The 20,292-nt window shown below is 37.2% G+C and overlaps 1 protein-coding gene across 1 annotated transcript in view; it reads left to right on the top strand.

The window, feature by feature from the left end:
• CDS1 (CDP-diacylglycerol synthase 1) overlaps positions 1 to 20,292 on the top strand; it is a 64,591-nt gene that overhangs the window by 38,596 nt on the left and 5,703 nt on the right. Inside the window, exons 6-11 of the mRNA XM_017530252.2 lie at positions 8,486 to 8,544; positions 10,426 to 10,508; positions 11,870 to 11,957; positions 15,478 to 15,546; positions 17,718 to 17,870; positions 19,871 to 19,990. Coding sequence (XP_017385741.1) covers positions 8,486 to 8,544; positions 10,426 to 10,508; positions 11,870 to 11,957; positions 15,478 to 15,546; positions 17,718 to 17,870; positions 19,871 to 19,990 — 572 coding nt within the window. The remainder of the gene's footprint in view (positions 1 to 8,485; positions 8,545 to 10,425; positions 10,509 to 11,869; positions 11,958 to 15,477; positions 15,547 to 17,717; positions 17,871 to 19,870; positions 19,991 to 20,292) is intronic.

A 20,292-nucleotide genomic window follows, 5' to 3' on the forward strand; every position in this document is an offset into this window, starting at 1 on the left:
GCCTCCCAAAGTGCTGGGATTACAGGCGTGAGCCACCGCGCCCGGCCCATATATTACTTTTGAACTCTACTTCTATGAAGTATAAGCAGTATTTCTGTGGATAACACCCCCCATGGGCACCGAGGAAGGAGAACTATCCAAACCCCAGGCAAAATTAGTGCCTGAAGAATATCTTAGTTTATAGTGTTATTACTCAGCTATTTCCTTTATATAATCCTTTATATATAATCATATATTAGTTTATAGAATTAGTGCCTGACGTATAACTTACTGCTTACATATATCTGGCTTATATAATCATACTTAATACTTATATCTAGCATACTTAGTTCTATATAATCTTTCTATATAATCATATAGGTATTGTAGTCGGAGCTGTACTGACACAGTGCTGATTTATAGAATCCTTCTATATAACCATATAGTAGTTTGTAGTAGGAGGAATGCCTAGAGCAGTCACAGAACAGAGGCAGTACATGGAAAATAGCCAGACCAGGACAAGAACCAAAGACCCAGGCGGTGGCATCCCTGCCTGAAAGGGCATACGCTATATGGCAGGCTTGGAGCAAGAGCCTTTCCTCCTGATAAAGGAGTTATAGTACCTTGCATCCAGTTTCTGTGGAAAGTAGGCCTCAGGCCTAAGATCCTGGAAATAACCAAGGGAGAAGAACCCCTCTGGTATGACCAGTCACGACGGTTGTACACCCTGTCAGTCTTTTCTCGCTTCTGTGCTAGCTCAAATCATCCTCCCATAAATATCTTAAGAGAAATGCACAAGTCTGTCAGCTCCCACTGCATTGGCTTACAGTATCCTTCTATTAGAAATCCTTTGAAGTCTCCAGCCCCCAGATAAGAAGTGTTGCACACAACACCTGTTGCACACAGCCCACCTCCTTGCCTGTAATCCCAGGACTGGGAGTTGTGACCTAATAGGGGTGGACCCCTCCTTGTAACTTAATGGGGGTGGACCCCTTTTCTGTACACGACCCTCTACTACTGCGCACGGCACGGCCTCCTACTGTGCACGGCCCACCTCTCTGCCCAGGTAACATAATGGGGTGGCCCCCTCGCTTGTGACTCACATGATTACGTATGCCCTATTACTAATCCTATAGATGGTAACCTCACTCCTCACAACCCTGCCCCCTGCTTGTACCTAATAAATACAGATGCTTCTGGGGTTTGGGGCTCTCACTACTCTCTGCTCACAGGTGAGTCCAGATGCTCTTCACCAGTTCTTCAGTGTCCTATCTCTTTACTTCTCAGATCTTGCACCTCAACACAGCATAAGGGACACCCCATGACCCTGTGGGGCACAACAGCCCTACATATTTCTTCTTCTTCTTCTTCTTTTTTTAAACAGAGTCTCACTTCATCACCCATGCTGGAGTGCAGTGGCATGATCTCCACTTAGTGCAACCTCTGCCTCCTGGGTTCAGGTGATTCTCATGCCTCAGCCTCCCAGGTAGCTAGGACTATAGGCACTAATTTTTGTATTTTTGACCCTGACTAATTTTTGTATTTTTAGTAGAGACAGGGCTTCACTGTATTTCCCAGGCTGGTCTCGAACTCCTGAGCTCAAGTGATCCTCCTGCCTTGGTCTCCCGAAGTGCTGGGATTACAGGCATGAACCACCATGTCTGGCCTGGTACTTCTTCAATTTTCCGATAATATACAGATTTCTGCCATAGACATATTTTAGCATTTCTTATTTTAGACTTATAGAGTCACAGAAACTTAATGAAAGTCATCAAAGTCTTTTTTTTTTTTTTTTTTGGATTCTCGCTCTGTCACCCAGGATGGAGTGCAATGACCTGATCTCGGCTCACTGCAACCTCCACCTCCCAGGCTCATGCGATTTTCCTGCCTCAGCCTCCCAAGTAGCTGGGACTACAGGCACACACCACCACACCCAGCTAACTTTTGTATTTTTAATAGAGATGGGGTTTTACCATGTTGGCCAGGATGGTCTTGATCTCTTGACCTTGTGATCCACCCACCTTGGCCTCCCAGTCCTGGGATTACAGGTATGAGCCACCGTGCCCAGCCCAGAGTCATTCTTTGAGCAAACATTTGAGTGCTTTCCAAACGCTAGGTACTGTGAATGATGCTGAGGATATAAACAGAAATGAAGCTGATTATGTGCCTTCCAGGGTCTTGAAGATGGTGAGATATGAGTCTTCTAGTTCATTGCTGAAAAGTGAACAAGTCCTGGCAGGAGCATGAAGAAGAGGAAGGAAGACCATGGAGGGCCTTTGAGAAGAGATGATATGTTTTAGGAGAAATAAAGTGCAAGCAGACAGTTGCCAAGTATCCAATAGTAGAAAAGTGCATTCCAGGTGGAGAAACAGCTGTGCAGGCATGAGAATGAAAAAGGATTGCATGTTCTGGGTTCATGGCAGGCATTAAAGATAGGGAAGGTAGGCATGAGCCACATCTTGAGAAAATTTGTATGTCATGGGAAAGGTCTGGACTTTGTATCTGGGAAACCAGTGGAGGATTTTAAGCTAAAAAATAAGATTCGTAATTAAATAAAGTAGATGGGGAGACATTATCAGGAAGACTAGATAGGAAGCTATTGCTGAAATCCACACTGAATGTAGTGAGGGCCTAAACTCTTACAGTTTGTAGTTAATACTAAATGAGTAATAAATTATAAAATAAAAATACCACAGGCTGATCGTAGAACCCAACTGCTATTTTATGACAGTCAATGAAAAGTTGTTTATATATCACAGGTTATTTGTTTAAAATATACTTCTTTATTGAGATAATAGCATATTCAAATGCAGCTGTAAGAAATAATACACTTTGCTCAGTTTTCACCAATGGTAGTATTTTGCAAAACTATAGTACATCACACCAGGATATTGACATCATTACAGTCACACAAATGTACTTTTTGTGATTTTATGGTAGGATCTCACTATTTTGCCCAGGCTGGTCTTGATTTCCTGGACTCAAGTTACCGTTCTACCACAGCCTCCTTGGTAGCTGGGATTACAGGTGTGTACTACCATGCCCAGCTCTATAGATAGCTCCTGGAATTATATATATATACATATATATATAGAACTATATAGATATACTTTAAAAATGTGACCTCGGCCAGGCACAGCGGCTCACCCCTGTTATCCCAGCAATTTGGGAGACTGAGGCGCCAGATCACCTGATGTCGGGAGTTCGAGACCAGCCTAACCAACATGCAGAAACCCTGTCTCTGCTAAAAGTACAAAAATTAGCTGGGCTTGGTGGTGCACACCTATAATCCCAGCTACTCAGGAGGCTGAGGCAGGAGAATCCCTTGAACCTGGGAGGCAGAGGTTGCAGTGAGCCAAGATCGCACCATTGCACTCCAGCCTGGACAACAAGAGCAAAACTCCATTCTCAAAAAAAAAAAAAAAAAAAAATGCAACCTCATAGTCCGCTAGGAGCTGCTTAGTTAAATGACGTGACTTCCAGTATAAAACATGCATAGAATTCTATGTCTATTATCATTTTAAGGGTGGCCTAAAAATGGCTTGGTTAGACCAAAAGCACCCATGGTGTACCTCTCATGTTTGTTTAATTTCCAGAGCACAGTGCAGGTCCAGCATTTAGGGTCCCAATGTGTATTTGCTGGATAAATGATTAAAAGGCTGAGAACATGCACATCCACACACAGTGCTTCTTAGTGATACTTCCTTAACATCAGTGTTTTGTTTGCTGAGTCTTGAGGCCTTAGTGGCTACTCTTGAAGTGATTAGCAACATTCGTGAGCTTAGTCCAGGTAATGGAGCTAGTCGTTGAAACAGGACTATGGAAATAGAAAGTGTGCTAACGTTGAGATATTTGTACCTTTCTTTCAAATTGTGCTGTGGAAATCTTTGCAAGTCTTTTTAGCTAAACAATATTTCAAGGGCCCTGTCAAAATGTTAGTTCTATTATAGTGGTTAAATGACTTCAGACAATCAAAATGTTAGTTCTATTATAGTGGTTAAATGACTTCAGACAATACATGTCTTACCAGATTTAAAAAGCAGAAACAGTTCAAGCTTCTTCATTGACATTGAATTTTATTTAAATAAAATGTAGGTATCTCCAGTTCTGACCCCCTCATCGAGTTCCATGAAATTAAATGACTTGTTTAATATTATACAAAGTGTCTCACTGACTCTGACCTGGAAGTTATCTTGGCATTTAGATAATTTTGTTGCAAAATGAGTGACTGATAGCAGAGAAAATCAGGGAGACTAAAAATAATAAGACAAACATTTTCTCTACAGTCTAGATTTATATTAGAAAGAACTCATCAACTTGGTGATTTGGAATTGGGGCTCTTTAGAAACCAGAGCAGTCATGAGATTACATGGTTAGCAGTGATGGGTAAACAAACTTAAGGTCTTTGACCCTTAATATTATTACCTTACATTTCTTTATCCAACTAGAGTGATGTGCATATTATGTTTAATAAATTATTTTTTGCTTGTGTATGTGCATGCATAGCTATTTTGGTTTCTTTAAAGTTCTTATGGAGATAATATGATTTGAATGTTATGCTTTCAGTTCAAGAAAATTGATGGACATATAAAACTAAGGTATAGCTAAAATTAATGCATAATTAAGATGTTTTCCCCAAACATCCTATCTTTTATATCAGAGGATACTAATGAAATCTTTAAAAAAGTGTCACAAATAATTTCACAAAAGACTATCTCCAAACTACTTAAAGTTTCTGAATTAAAGACTACTAAATTCTATATGCATTCTAGTATTGGTTCTATACCTTAGACTAACCATTCAGATTAATAGAAAACTTTTAAAAATCTTAACTAATATGATGATTGGTTTGTATGACAATATCTACAGTGCATATTCATTTAAAACTTTTTCAGAACAACTCAGTTGTAGTCTGGTGTCTGAATAAAGGCAAACAATGCAGTGTGCTTTTGAATTTATTTAATTTGATGCTAGAAAGTTTTGATGGTTTTGGCAAGTGTAATGAAGAATATAACCAAGTGAAAGAATGAGAGATGAGTCAGAAGCTAATCCTGAGCCCATCCTACTGTCTGTTTTTTGATTTAAGGAGTACATGTGTTTACTAAATTTTGACTAATCATCAATGGTAAATTTAAAAAACAACTTTATTTTTTTCTTAGTTTTTGGTGTCTTCCACAAGAGTATGAGCTCCTGAATGACAGTGATGCCTACTTTTTTTTTTTTTGAAACGGAGTTTCACTCATGTTACCCAGGCTGGAGTGCAATGGCGCGATCTCGGCTCACCACAACCTCCGCCCCCTGGGTTCAGGCAATTCTCCTGCCTCAGCCTCCTGAGTAGCTGGGATTACAGGCACGCACCACCATGCCCAGCTAATTTTTTGTATTTTTAGTAGAGACGGGGTTTCACCATGTTGACCAGGATGGTCTCGATCTCTTGACCTCGTGATCCACCCGCCTCGGCCTCCCAAAGTGCTGGGATTACAGGCGTGAGCCACCGCGCCCGGCCGACAGTGCCTATCTTAATTCGTTTTTGCTTCTTGTTTCTGGCATATGATAGGTGCTTGAAAAATATTTTTTATCTATTTTTCTGAAATTCCCTCTCTCTCATCTGTTAGGCTTTTCAGTATCTTGTGTTTTTTCCTTTACTTTTCCTGACCCGCTTAAAAACCTTCTCTTCTTTTTTTTTTAAAAAAAAAAAAAGGAGAGAGAGAGATGGTGACTTGCTCTGTGGCCCAAGCTGGAGTATAATAGCTTGATCATAGCTCACAGCAGCCTCAAACTCCTGGGCTCAAATGATCCTCCAGCCTCAGCCTCCCAAGTAGCTGGGACTGCAGATGTGTGCCACCTGGCTCGGCTAATTTTTACTTTTATTTCTTAGAGACAGGATCCTGCTGTGTTGCTTAGGCTGGTCTTGAATTCATGGCCTCCTCAGCTATCCTCCTGCCTTGGCCACCCAGGTTGTTGAGATTATAGGCATAGGACACTGCACTTGCATTCTCTTGTACTTTTTAAATATATCTTTCTTTAGTTTATTGGGTATCTGCCTAATCACCGGAGAGCTCTGATGCTGGGCAACACAATATATGTACCTTTGTATTGAGAACACCAGACACAATATTATACAGATAAATGATGATAAGTATAACTTTTATGTAAAGCACTATATATTAGGATGCTTTTCAGTGCTTTTATTTATAGTTCTACAACACATTCTGTCATTTTAATTTAGAAGTAGTCATACAGCCATTCTTTGTTAATCAGGAAAAAATAAAAACTATGGATCCAAGTGTACAAAAAGTTACCCTTTCCATAGATTTATTAAAACATAATATAAATATATTTTTAAGTTAGACAGTTAATTATCTGACTCCTAGATACATTCTCTGACTTGGAGGAAGTCAGAGATTATTAATGTGTCTAGGAGTCAAGACAATTATTATCCCATAGGTGAAATTGGATCAGGTAAATGTGAGTTGCCAAGGCTGCCCTGGATAAAATGTTCATTAGGAAAATGTTAAATGATTCTACTGGTAATTTTGTTTGAAGAAATGTAAGGGTGAATGGTGTTATAATTTCATAAAAAAGAAAACCATGTATTTTGGAGTAGTACTTGTGAGTAGGTAATTCATAGTTAATGACATTGAGAAGTTCCAAGGCTGTGCTGGGAGAGTCAAGGGGTCTCTTTGGACAGAAAACATGGTTTCTGTCTTGTGTCTCTGCTTTGCTCATACCTATTGGCCTTTGAACCAAGTCCAGTCGGGGTTCATCCTTAATCATGGATCAGTGGAACCAAATAGCATAGAAATTACATTATTACTTGACCTTCAAGATAAGTCTACCTGCTATAGAAGAAAAACTCAAAAGCAGGACTTTTAAAAGGAATCTGTTATACAACTGGCCATTTTAATGCTATTAATTTCATTTTTTAGTATCTCTCATTCTTTCTCTTTTTCTGTCTTTCTCTCAATAAAGCAACATAATGGCTTTCAGTTGTGCCTCCACTCAGAAAATGTGTCCAAATTGCTTGTGCAGGCCAGTTAGTTGGATTACCTCATAGATGACAAATAGGAGGTGAGATAGGATTGGGGTCAATATACGTTGTCTTCATTTTGTCATGGTCCTTTATGCTTTGACATTTCAAATTGATCATCAAAAGTAGCGAAAGGCAGCTGCTGTTTGTTTCTTTGTTTAGTTTGTTGCTTTGTTTAATGTTTGTTAGTTTGTTTCTTTGTTTACTCTATTGGTAGAATTGCCTTGGTAAGTATAACTTGGATATACAAAGTCTAGTATTTATTTTATGTAGAATTGGTCAACTGAAAATTCAATTTCTATCTTGGAGGACTCACTCTTCAAAGATACTGCAAAGGCTGGGTACAGTGATTCATACCTGTAATCTCAGTACTTTGGAAGGCCAAGGTGGGAGGATTGCTTGAGGCCAGGAGTTCAAGGCTGCAGTGAGCTGTGATTGTGTCACTGCACTCCAGCCTGGGCCACAGAGTGAGAAACAGAGAGAGGAAAAAAAAGATGCTGCAGAATAGAATGCATACATAGCCGTTTATCTGAAATTAAACTTGGTTTATGCATTTTCAATATCCACATCTGTAAAGTAAACCTATCTTTAGAAGTGTACTGGTATTTTGGGCAAGAAGTGCTTCATATTGCCTCCCATTATTTTAGTATATGATTATTGGATTTCACTTAATTGGTTAGAATTTAATAACTTATCATTGTAATTTGTAAAATGTATACTTAGACACAAATACTGTTGTAAGTGTTTACATTATTAAGAGTATTACATTTTACTATAATTATTGTCTGGTTTTGAGAAATTGCAAATTGCTCTTAACCTGAATTTTGCTGATCTCAGTTTATGGAACCACATGACTCTTAAGGGTCAATAGGATTTGAATGTTTGTTTTCTAGCCCTGTGATCCACAGTAAATTAATAAAGCCCTTTGTGCATTTTTCCTCATCTGTAAAATGGAGCTAATAATGAGTATCTATATTATGGGGATTTTGAAAGGATAAATGAGTTGATAACAAAGGCTTATGATTATTAATGTTAAAATGCTTAGATAAGAGCCTAGAAATAGTAAGCATTCAATAGACTTTAGCAGCTATAATGTTATTAATTTTTCTATTATGTAGAGATTGAAAACATTCTGTACATACTTTTGATGTATTATTATAGCAAATAAATTCTGTGTAAATTTAAGATCTATTTTCCATGCTCACATATTAGCAAGGGACTAATTAATTGAATTAATGCAGAGGCTGTTTATTGAATTTGTGCCATGGAATATATTAGGCACTTTGGAGAGTACAAGATTGTTTCCCTCAAGAAGCTTACTTAATATCCATAATATAAGATAGTAGGAGAGATGGCATTTGACTAAATGCCTAAAATATGCCTAGCTATGATATAGGAAATTGGTTTATTTGGGCTCAGGGAATCTTAACTCTGTACCAAATTTACAATGAGCACATGTTTTTTGTTGTTGAACAGGTTTCTGCATGTTTGTACTGAGTTTGGTGAAGAAACATTGTCGTCTGCAGTTTTATATGGTGTGTATTAACCATTATTCCTTAGTCATTATCTGTGATAAAAACCCTTAACTTTTTTTTCTTTTTGTAGTGAGAAGATACAATCGAATCTGCTAGCTGTTGTTTTGTGTGAATGTGAGGGATATTTGGATTTCAGATAACTATTAAATATAAATTAGTAAAGTTGAGAAGTTTGTGAGAATTTTAAAATTTAAACTGTTTTCAAAGTTTACTAAAAACTTTTTCTTTGAATATTTTCAAAGGGTGTAAATTTAAAGTATTTGGGTTCCTTAAATTTGTAGAAATTTGAAGAATTTTCTTAGTGTCCTGATCAGTAACTAAGTCTGGGAAACAACTACCATATTGTTCTGTGAAGGTAGCTGTTTACTTGCACTTGGCAGGAGCATAAAGGAACAGAGCATGTACTGTCTTGGTAGTTATGTTTGGTCATAGAATTCTGTAATTCTTTTTGGCATAAGGTATTTTGTGCAATGTACCAAAGCCTATCTTAAGAAGTGTAACACTTTACATAGGAACTTTTATTATTTTATAAAACTGTAGCTAGTAACACCGTGCAATGCAAAGTAGTATTCAGATCTGTAAATTTAAGTAATTGGCTTATTTTGGACTTGGAATATATTTTCTGTTTTTTATGCTTAGCTTTTCTCCATTAAGACATTCTGTAGAACATCATTGCTGGGAAATTGTTGTGTTTCTTATGTTTCTAATTTCAGGGGATCTGAGCATGAAGAGTAAAATTCTTAGTGAGTTTCATGTACAAGCAATCAAGACAATTAAAAATAGTAGAATATCCAGTGAAAATATAAATGGTATCTATTGGAAAAAAATTTATGAATTTTTAAGCAATCAGGGTAAAAGAGAATTGTATCTTCTAAGGAGATAAAAATAGAACAAAATAAGGCAACCAATATAATATGGTTGCTTAACCGGAAACAGATTTATTAAGAATAAATCAAAAGGCCAGGTGTCGATGGCTCATGCCCATAATCCCAACACTTCGGGAAGCGAAGGCAGGCAGATACCTTGAGCCCAGATGTTTGAGACCAGTCTGGGCAACATGACAAAACCCCATTTCTACAAAAAATACAAAAATTAGCTGGGCATGGTGGTGTGCACCTGCAGTCTCAGCTACTGGGGAGGCTGAGACAGGAGGATCACTTGAGCCTGGGAGGTCAAAGCTGCAGTGAGCTGTGATCACACCACTGCACTCTAGCCTGGGTGAGAGAGTGAGACCCTGTCTTAAGAGTGGGAGTCCAGGGAGAATAAATCAAAATCTTAAGAATTTTTAAAAGTAATTTTATGAATTTCAATAAAAATTATAAGACTAGTACATGGAAACCTTAGCTTCTTTTTGTTTACATTCTACCCATATTACTTATGTTAAAAGTGGCCATCTCTAAGGCTAGGTAGAATTGGTGAAACACAAAGGTCTTTAAAAATTTGAAATTGAATACTGTCATTGAAGTAATTTTTAGCATTTTTTGATAACTGCAGAATGCAGCCAGAGTAAAGTGTTCCTCTTTAAATGCTAAAACATCAACGGAGATTTCTCATTATCACTTTCTTATTCACAAATCTAATGATTCAAGATAATGGTTTATTTTTTATATGTTTTAAAATTTAGTACTATATCTATTATGGGCATTCTATTTGTATATAAATTGAGGTTACTTTGTTAAATAAATGTTTTCATTATTTGAAGGTTCCAGTAGGCAACAAAAGAAGCATAATTTACTAACAGTGTTTATTTTATATGACTCTTAACTTACACATTTTGACCCAAAGTCATGGTAGATATTTGTGTTTCAGTATTGCTGTTGCTTCTTCAGCTGCACTGATCAGTTGTGTTCACTAATTTTTGTATTGTTGGGCTATTAACAGTTCGCATGGACTCATGTCACTTTACTGATAATTGTTACTCAGTCACACCTTGTCATCCAAAGTCTGTTTGAAGGCATGATATGGTAAGGCAACAGTATTATGCTGCTTTATAGTTATGTCATAGCACTTTTATAGCTCTTTAACATTGGACAGCATCTTACAGGTTTCTACTAAAATGTACTGTTTGTTGTTCCTATATTCCATTGAACTGTCTTACTGAGTTTTGCTTACTATTTGACAACTAAAGACAAAATGCTTCATTAACAACTGGATACCATTCTTATTCAGGTTCCAAATAAAATGTAGGAAGTTCCCACAAAAGCCCCAAACAATTACATTTTTAGGTGTTAATAAATCCTAATGTGACTTTTCACAAAAATAGACTTTAAAGATAATGTTTGCTAAGATATTATTTACATAGAATGCAAAAAAAAAAAATCCACACAAAGAAAACTTTGCTTGTTAATAACTGCTATGAGGATATGTATGTTTTTTCAGGTGAAAGTTGGGTAGGTTTTCTACTTTGCTCTTATGTAGACCTGGGTTTCCAGATTGTAGAAATTCATCACTCTATGGCAGTGGCTTGCATATTCAGAAAGCATTTTTGTTAGGTAAAAATTATAAATTAAAAATTAGTTGAAATGGAGAAAAAGCTTAAGATTTAGAAAACTAACCATACTTTCCCCATGTTCATTTTAAACTCATTAATTAAAATCTTTAACAGTTGGTGGGTTTTATCAAGATACATCGTATTCCTTTGACAGCTTCATGTCTTTTTACCAAGAGTGTAGGTGTGTGTCTGTGTGTGTGTGTGTCTGTCTATGTGTATATGTATGTGTATGTGTATGTGTATGTAACCGGAATCATTTTAAGATTGTTTTTCATGTATTGTACAGACTTTTCATTGATAGAGGCAGTTACTGAAGTAAGTAGGTTCTGTACATTAGTAGAGTTTACTGAAATCACAAGCTAAGATAGAATTAAAATTAATAATTGAGAATATGTAATAAGAGCTCGATATAAATTTATCAGATTTTGCTATGTCTAAAAAATGACTCATTTTCATAGTAAAAGGCTGGTTTTCTTAAGATCAGCTTTTAATCTGCCTTTCTTTTCATTTTTATTATAACATGTTCCTCATAAAACTAAAATGTACACATCCATAACCGTAGAAATCAGTAAGTTAATATTTTCCCTAGCAGTATTTTCCTAGCGTGTTTATTTCCTTCCTAGTTTATTTGTAGATTTTGCTCTGTTTAAACTGCGAGTGGGCAAATTTTGTTGATATTTATCATTTCTACTGTTTTGGCAAGTGTTATGTTCTGGGCTAGGCTGCAGTGCAATCCAAAGGGTTATTCTGTTGGTTTATTATGAATCATAACCTCTGTGAATATTTGCCACTTACATGAACTTTTTCTGCTTTTTGTTTGTTTGTTTTTAACAGGTTCCTTCTTCCAATATCAAGTGTTATCTGCAATGACATAACTGCTTACCTTTTCGGATTTTTTTTTGGGAGAACTCCATTAATTAAGGTAATGGAAAAATATTATAAGCAAGCCACTGTATAACCTTAAAGATTAGACACTGGAGAACATTTCCAACAACCTGTGCTGTTGTGCATTTTTTATTTCTGAGATGCTTTGATTTTCCTTAGTTGTACGGTGCAGGAGCAGCAAGCCATTATTTCCCAGTACATCCATCTGGGTTCTTCATCAGCTCTTCTGTTGGCTGCTCAGTAAGGGCATGACTTCATCAGTTGTCCTTTCTTTGGTGAAGGCTCATTTCATCGTCATTTTATCTTTCTTTTCTTTTCTTTTCTTTTTTCTTTCTTTCTTTCTCTTTGTCTTCTTTCTTTTTTTCTTTCTTTCTCTCTCTCTCTCTTTCTTTCTTTCCTTTTCTTTCTTCTTTTTTCTTTCTTTCCCTTTTTTCTTTTTTCCTTTCCTTTTCTTTCTTTTTCTTGGGTCTCACTCTGTCACCTGGCTGGAGTGCAGTGGTGTGATCATGGCTCACTGCAGCTTCCACCTCCCAGGCTCAAGCAGTCCTCCCACCTCAGCCTCCCAAGTAGCTGGGACTTCAGGTGCATACTGCACACCTGGCTAATTTTTGTATTTTTTGTAGAGATGGAATCTTGCCATGTTGTTCAGGCTTGTCTCAAATTCCTGGGCTCAAGCAGTCTTCCTGTTTCAGCCTCCCGAAGTACTGGGATTAAAGGTGTGAACCACTGCCCCTGGGCTCTATGGTTTCTTTCCCTCAGCCATTGGTACAGATTTTCTTTATCCTTCTTCCCAGCAAGCCTATAGAGAAGGCTTTTCTTTGACTCTCCTCTCCCTTCAATCTGTCACCTCACCTGTCCTCTTCTTTACTAAATTTTCTAGAAGAGCAGATTATATAATATCACCTTCACATCTTCATATCCATTTGTGTGACTTTTATATCCAAACTCAGATCAAGAAAAGATTTTGGGTCCTACAATAAAATGCTAATAAAATATAAGTAACAGTGAAAGGGAAATGAAAATACATATGAGTAGACCATGGTTTTTTTTGGCCATAGAATTGGTTCTATTTATAGACAATAGAGGTAAAGAAGGACATGAACTAAAAGTTATATAGTTCTCATTTGGGAGAAGAAGTAAACCAATTTTTCATGGAAAGCAAATCATTTTCTAGAATTGCTTTCTTCTAAAAGAGCTTTTCTTTATTTTTATTTTTATTTTTTGGAGACAGAGTCTTGCCCTGTCACCCAGGTTGGAGGGCAGTGGAGCAATCTGATTCACTGCAACCTCTGCTTCCTGGGTTCAGGTGATTCTCTTGCCTCAGCCTCCTGAGTAGCTGGGAGTACAGGCATCTGCCACCATGCCTGGCTTATTTTTTATTTAGTAGAGACAGGATTTCACCATGTTGGCCATGCTGGTCTAGACCTCCTGACCTCAAGTGATCTGCTCACCTCGGCCTCCCAAAATGCTGGGATTACAGACATGAGCCACTGCACCTGGCCTAAAAGAGCTTTACATGTTGGAGTTGCAGATAAAATTCACACATTTCACATCATTGGGCAAAGTTTTTAATATTCTCACAGACATATTATTACTTGGCTGTTTTGATGTTGTTATATGAAGGCAGTTTGGAGGGACTGAAATAATTGTTCAGATATAAAGCCTTCTGTTTGTTCAGAGTGGTATGAAGGTAGTTTCGCATTACTACAGGAATTTGTGGACTGCCTGTTCTTCCAGAAACCTTTGTAAACTCTTCCCCTCTTGGGAAGGAGCTCACAAAGAGCGTCTGCTGAGAGTATCAGCACTCAAAGAGCATTGGGCTGAGCTGGATAAGGATACTGGCAATCAAGCTATATATTTTTTAAATATTTCTAAAGCCGCTCCAGAGCACATGATTTATGTATTCAAGAGTTCTACCCTGACTGACAAGTTTTCTGCTTGGGAAGCTGTATTAGTTCATTCTCACACGGCTATAAAGAAATGCCTGAGTTTTAATTGGCTCATGATTCTGCAGACTGTACAGGAAGCACAGCTGGGGAGGCCTCAGGAAACTTACTATCTTGGCAAAAGGGGAAGCAGGCACATCTTATATGGTCAGAGCCGAAGGAATAGGGAGAGTGGGGAGGTGCCACCCACTTTTAAACAACCAGGTACCATGAGAACTCATGGGACAGCAGTAGAGGGTATGGTGCTTCACCATTAGAAACTGCCTCCATGACCCAGTCACCTCCCACCAGGCCCCCACTTCCAACACTGAGGATTACAAGTTGACGTGACATTTGGGTGGAGATACAGATCCAAACCATATCAGAAGCCTTCAAAAAGGCTGTTACAGCTGTGGAAAAGACTGATTTTGAACACAGCCTTATAGTGAATTTATCAGGCTGGATTAGTTGTATAATATACTTAAATAATTGAACAGTTAACCCCTAAATAGATATGATGTGCATCAATTTAATTTGGTAAGCTATCTTTAAAATAATCAACAGGCACCTTTGAATTTGAGTCTGCTCCTACTCTACGGCATTGATACTGAATTACCCTAGGAGAAGGTGTGTCTATCTCTTGTCTATGGCATAATTATTATCAGATTTGTCAGGAAACCATTTCTGCCATATGTTTTGGTTTGAGGCTTTATGAATATCAGGACAAGAGGTCTATGAAGAGCTCTTATAGGTTAGCCCATAACCTATTTTAGTTTTCAGAGACTTCATTCTGCTGTTTGGTTTCTGTCCCTCATTAATGACTGGATGACCAAATCCCCACACACCACGGTCATTCCCTCCTCTGGCAACAACTTGCACCTTCTACTTCTAAATCTTTTCCTCCTGCCCCGACACCACTAACATCTAGATTTTTTTCCAGATTTCTCTCCATCGTTGTCCCATTGACTGGGCAGAAATAGCCTGAATCCACCACAAACAATATCTCTTCTTAGAAGCACAACATGTTCCTTTCTTCTTGGAGATGGACATGGATTGTGAAAAAAGAAGGATATGTGAATACCTGAGCAAATACAGTATCTGGGGCTCTGGAGTGTTTTGCTATATCAGAAGGAAGTCTGTGTGTATATAGCGTATTAGGAATATATGAAAATTATGTGTGCTAAAATGTCCATGTTTTGTTGTACTCATTCTATTTTTGGCCAATAGACCTGTGTGTAGTTGGAATTAATGTATCTCATTCTTATTCCAAGAATTTATACCAACTATTATCAGGATTTATATTAGCATGAAAGTCATGGGACAGTTACTTCATTAGAGTTTATAGTCTTTTGAGAGATAAATAAATTTAGGCCATTTAACACGAACAAACACATTCATGGCATGTCAAGTATTTGAGGGCCTACTATGTGTTTAAATATTATTAGAGAGATTTTCACTAGTAAATCAAAATCAGAGAACAAAGGAAAAAGGTTTTTAAACTATTCCAATAAGAGAAAAAGTAAGGAGAGATGTACAAGGTATTGAGGAAACTCATTGCATAGAGTTTGTATATATATTGTGAGTTTTGTTGAGTGCAGTAATGCTTTTTAATTTTATTTGCCTTTTTTTTAGTTATCTCCTAAAAAGACTTGGGAAGGATTCATTGGTGGTTTCTTTTCCACAGTTGTGTTTGGATTCATTGTGAGTATTACTAAGATTTTTATTTTATATACATTTTGAAAAATGATTTGAATTACCCTAGGAGAAAGTGTGTCTGTCCCTTCCCTATGGCATAATTGTTATCAGATTTGTCAAGAAACCAAGCTTGTTAGTCTATTTTAAATGTAGAAAAATTAAACCACAAAATGCTAATAATGTATTTATCAAAATCTACTAAAAAGAAGCAGTAGCCCTTATCCTGGCTGCAAATAGAATCCCCTGAGAAGCTTAAACAAAATCTGTGTCTCAGCCTTATCCCAGGCCAATTAACTGCCCCAGGTAATTCTAATGGACATCAAGCTGTCTTGCTGACTTGCTGTTTTGCTGTTGTGTTTGGTAGTTTCTAACAGCTATTCTTCCTTAAGTGGGACGTTTAACCTGTTAGTTAAATACTAATAGCTATTCTGCCTTAGGTGGGGCACAAGTACTAGGACAGGTGGTGGCTTTGAGTAATAGCAGAGGAGGCAAAAACTATTGAAAAGCTCTGCTTTCTTAAACACATGGTGGCCACTTGGCTCAGTGGGTGGTTACTGTTGTGGGCCCAACTTGCAGAAACAGTCTATTAACTGTAAATTATTCATGTTCGCTTTTAGCATTTTAAATAGCTATTGTTCATGTTTTACAAGTTAGTTTACAGTTATACAATTTAGATTTTTATTAAAAGGTGTCTGGGGAGAATGAGAGTATAGTACCATTGCTGGATATAAGATAAATACACAAAGAAAGTACTGTCAGGAAGCTTCATTATTCCTAGTTTCCGACAGTTGTAGTTACATTTCGTATCCAAATCTAGAGTACCTAGTAACAACATGAAGCTTTGAGAGAGTGAATATACAAATAAATGGAAATATGCTATGACCCTGGATGGGAAAAACACCAGAATTCCTCCATTTAATTTATAAATATAGTTCATTCACAATGAACATTTTAATAAAATGTGATAAAATTATTCTAACATTTTTGTTGTAGACTATTGATGGGATAATAATTGACAAAAGAATGCAAAAGAATCCAATCTCATCCAATGTTTTTACATTACAAAGCGAGAACAGTTAAACATTATGAAGTTAAATATTATAAGAATTTGTTATTAAAGACTAACTTGAAAATAGCACAGAAATAGCCATATCATTGGAAGAAAATTAGGAGCTACCCCATAAGTATGTAATGCATGACAAAATAATGAGAAAAGAAATTTCACATCTATATGAAATTACGTATGTAAAATAAACTGGCTGTTTGGAAGCAAAATTAGTTTATATTCATTCCTAGTGTCTTGAATTTCTATTAAGAATTCTTGAGCAGAATAATAGGGTAAATGGCTGCAAGAAAAAGAGAATAAATTGTCGTGTAGCAATTGACATTTATAACAGCATATTTTATGTACCTTACTTCCAAGGCTGAGGAGAGCTACTTTTAAAAATTGCAGTGATACGGCCAGGGAAAGAATAATTTAATCAAAGTTTTCTGGGTTGGTTAAGAACAATGGTGTTTTTCCCGCATGTTCTCACGCATAGACAGGTGTTGACCAAAGAGAACACATGGACACAGGGAGGGAGCATCACACACTGGGGTCTGTTGGCTGGGGCTAGGGGAAGGACAGCAGGGAGTGGGGAGGTAAGGGAGGGATAACATGGGGAAAAATGCCAGATAGAGGTGACAGGGGTATGGAGGCAGTAAACCACATTGCCATGTATGTACCTATGCAACAATCCTGCATGATCTGCACATGTACCCCAGAACCTAAAGTACAATTTAAAAAAAAAAAAAAGAACAATGTGTTTTTGCCTTACTATTTTGTACTATTTTCATTGTAATTTTGAATTGCTGGTTAATTATTAACTGATGAAATTAATAAAAGCTTGTGTGCGGTATACTGCAGTTCTTTGTTCTCCTGTACCATTATAATTGTGATCATGTAGAGATTACAATCTCTCAGTAATTCAAAAAACTTTCCTTTTCTAAAGATCTTTTAAGTCTTTTACTAGGATAATTATGACCATCTAACTTTGAAAATATGTAGCATTTTCAAAGTTAGCAGAATATTAAGGAAATTCTGGCATTCTACCTCTGGCCTTTCTGATATATAGCTTTTATATTTATTCAATGTGCCATGAACTTTTGCTTTGTTTATTTTTTTCTTTTGACACCAGGCTGCCTATGTGTTATCCAAATACCAGTACTTTGTCTGCCCAGTGGAATACCGAAGTGATGTAAACTCCTTTGTGACGGAATGTGAGCCCTCAGAACTTTTCCAGCTTCGGAATTATTCACTTCCACCCTTTCTAAAAGCAGTGTTGAGACAGGTAGGGTAAAAGTTCAAGATAAACATGGTTAGAGTTCTTCCACTCTGAAGATTAAACTTCCTTTATTTTTTATTTACTTACTTACTTAATTACTGAGACAAGAGTTTCCCCTCTGTTGCCCAGGCTGGAGTGCAGTGCCAAGATCTCAGCTTACTGCAACTTTTGCCTACCAGGCTCATGAAATTCTTATGCCCCAGTCTCCCGAGTAGCTGAGATTAGAGGCACACGCCACCACATCTGGCTAATTTTTGTATTTTTAGCAGAGACAGGTGTCGCCATGTTGGCCAGTCTGTATGCAGTGATCGGCCTGCCTCGGCCTCCCAAAGTGCTGGGGATTACAGGCGTGAGCTATTGTGCCTGGCCTGAAGATTAAGCTTTCTTTAAAAGTGGGATTCACATTTGTACAAGAAACTGATTTCTGTAGAATTTTAACTCTTTTGATATAGGAGCGGTTTTAGTGTTAGCTTAAATCAAATGGATGAGAACAGGTTGCAAATCAAATGAAACAAATGGTTTAGAATGGGTTTCTCATATTATGACATCAATTGACTCAATTTAAAACTTAAGTAAAAATTCACGAGTTTACCGAGTCCTTGATTTTTAGAGGACATTTATTAGTGCAGAAAGTTGCTGCTTCTAAAAATCAGTTTTCCTTCCAAATGCACAGTGCCTTCATTTAAAGGTATATTGGAGGCCTTACACTGGAGGACGTTGACATGCTCTCCAGTAGAACCCTCCTGATCTGTGTCGTCAGGTCTGGTGAGTGGCTGGTTAAAGTGAGTGTGTGTCTGTGTCTTTGCACACACACATTTGTATCGGAAACATTTTATTTTTAAGTAAAATTCTTAATTTTTGAGAAGCAGATTAATTATTTCTCTTTGAGTTCTTAGTACATGGTTTTCAAGAACTTTTTCAATGTCCAAGACATCTGTTACCTGCTATAAAACTTTTTATACTGCCAGTCTTTGATTAGGAGCAAGGCTATTGCTTTGAGAACTGGTCAAAAAATTGGTGTCTTGGCTGGGCACAGAGGCTCGTGCCTATAATCCCAGCACTTTGGGAGGTTGAGGTGGGTGGATCATCTGAGGTCAGGAGTTCCAGACCAGCCTGACCAAAAGGTGAAGCCCTGTGTCTACTAAATACAAAAAATTATCTGGGCCTGGTGGCGTACACCTGCAATCTCAGCTACTTGAGAGGCTAAGGCAGGAGAATCACCTGAACCTGGGAGCCAGAGGTTGCAGTAAGCTGAGATTGTGCCATTGCACTCCAGCCTGGGCAAGAAGAGTGAAAGTCCATCTCAAAAAAAAAAAAAGAAATAATTGGTGTCCCAAACATCTTTCTTCAACCACACCCATTTTGTACTGTCTATAAGTTGCAGTTTTAGATTATTTAAAAAGGAGCAAGAACTACAAATTTGCAAAATACTTTGACTACAGAATTCTTCTCAATTTTTACGATTGTCTCCCCAAATCTTTAGTTATTGTCTCACTGATGCTCATTTTGATAATCTTCTTTAAGCAACTTATTTTTGTGTTTTTCCGCAGCATTCATCTTAGTTTTAGAGAAAAGTCCAGCTTTTCTCTTATTTCATCATACAAAATTAAAGTGAAATAAAATACAATATTAAATTATATAATTACAAAAACAAAGTATTACTAGTTAATTTAAAAAAAAAAAAACAAATTTGGAAAATAACTCAGCTGATTCTTGGTAAGAAGTCAGGTTCCTAGACAACCTGGGAGGTAGTCTACCAAGGTGCAGGATTTCAGTGTGCCACTTTCCTGTCATTATGCTTACAGAGAGAAGGAAAATGCTGTCTAAGTAGAGGATGGTTCAGAAGGCTTACAATAGGCTTTTCTTCCATGATCCTTAAAGTTTGAAAGATTAATGTGGTGTGTGCTTTGACTTACTATGTATATCATGGTTCATGGATCAGGTGCATGCTCAAATACAATTTCAATGAAGTTAGCCCCTCTTGTCCCCTTCTTTTTCCTCTTTAGGAAAGAGTGAGCTTGTACCCTTTCCAGATCCACAGCATTGCTCTGTCAACCTTTGCATCTTTAATTGGCCCATTTGGAGGCTTCTTTGCCAGTGGATTCAAAAGGGCCTTCAAAATCAAGGTATGTGTTTAGATTCTTTGATATATTATTAGAGAATATAATTAGAGAATGTAACCTAGCTGGAATTTGGTTCACTCATGATCTACATTAAGCCCTTAGGCAACAACTTTTATATCCTATCTGTTTCGGCCTCACAGAAATGCTGCCATGCTGATCTTAATGTATTCTTTCTTGTTAGGTTTGTCATACCGTGTTAATACATTTTAAGTGTCATGTCAGTTTCCTTTATAGAAATGGCATGTGTCCTTTTAGTGTTGGATTAGACCCAGAATCTTGGTTTTTTTTTTTTTTTTTTTTTTTTT

This window comes from Cebus imitator, unplaced genomic scaffold, assembly GCF_001604975.1.
Source record: "Cebus imitator isolate Cc_AM_T3 unplaced genomic scaffold, Cebus_imitator-1.0 Scaffold64, whole genome shotgun sequence".
NCBI lineage: Eukaryota > Metazoa > Chordata > Mammalia > Primates > Cebidae > Cebus > Cebus imitator.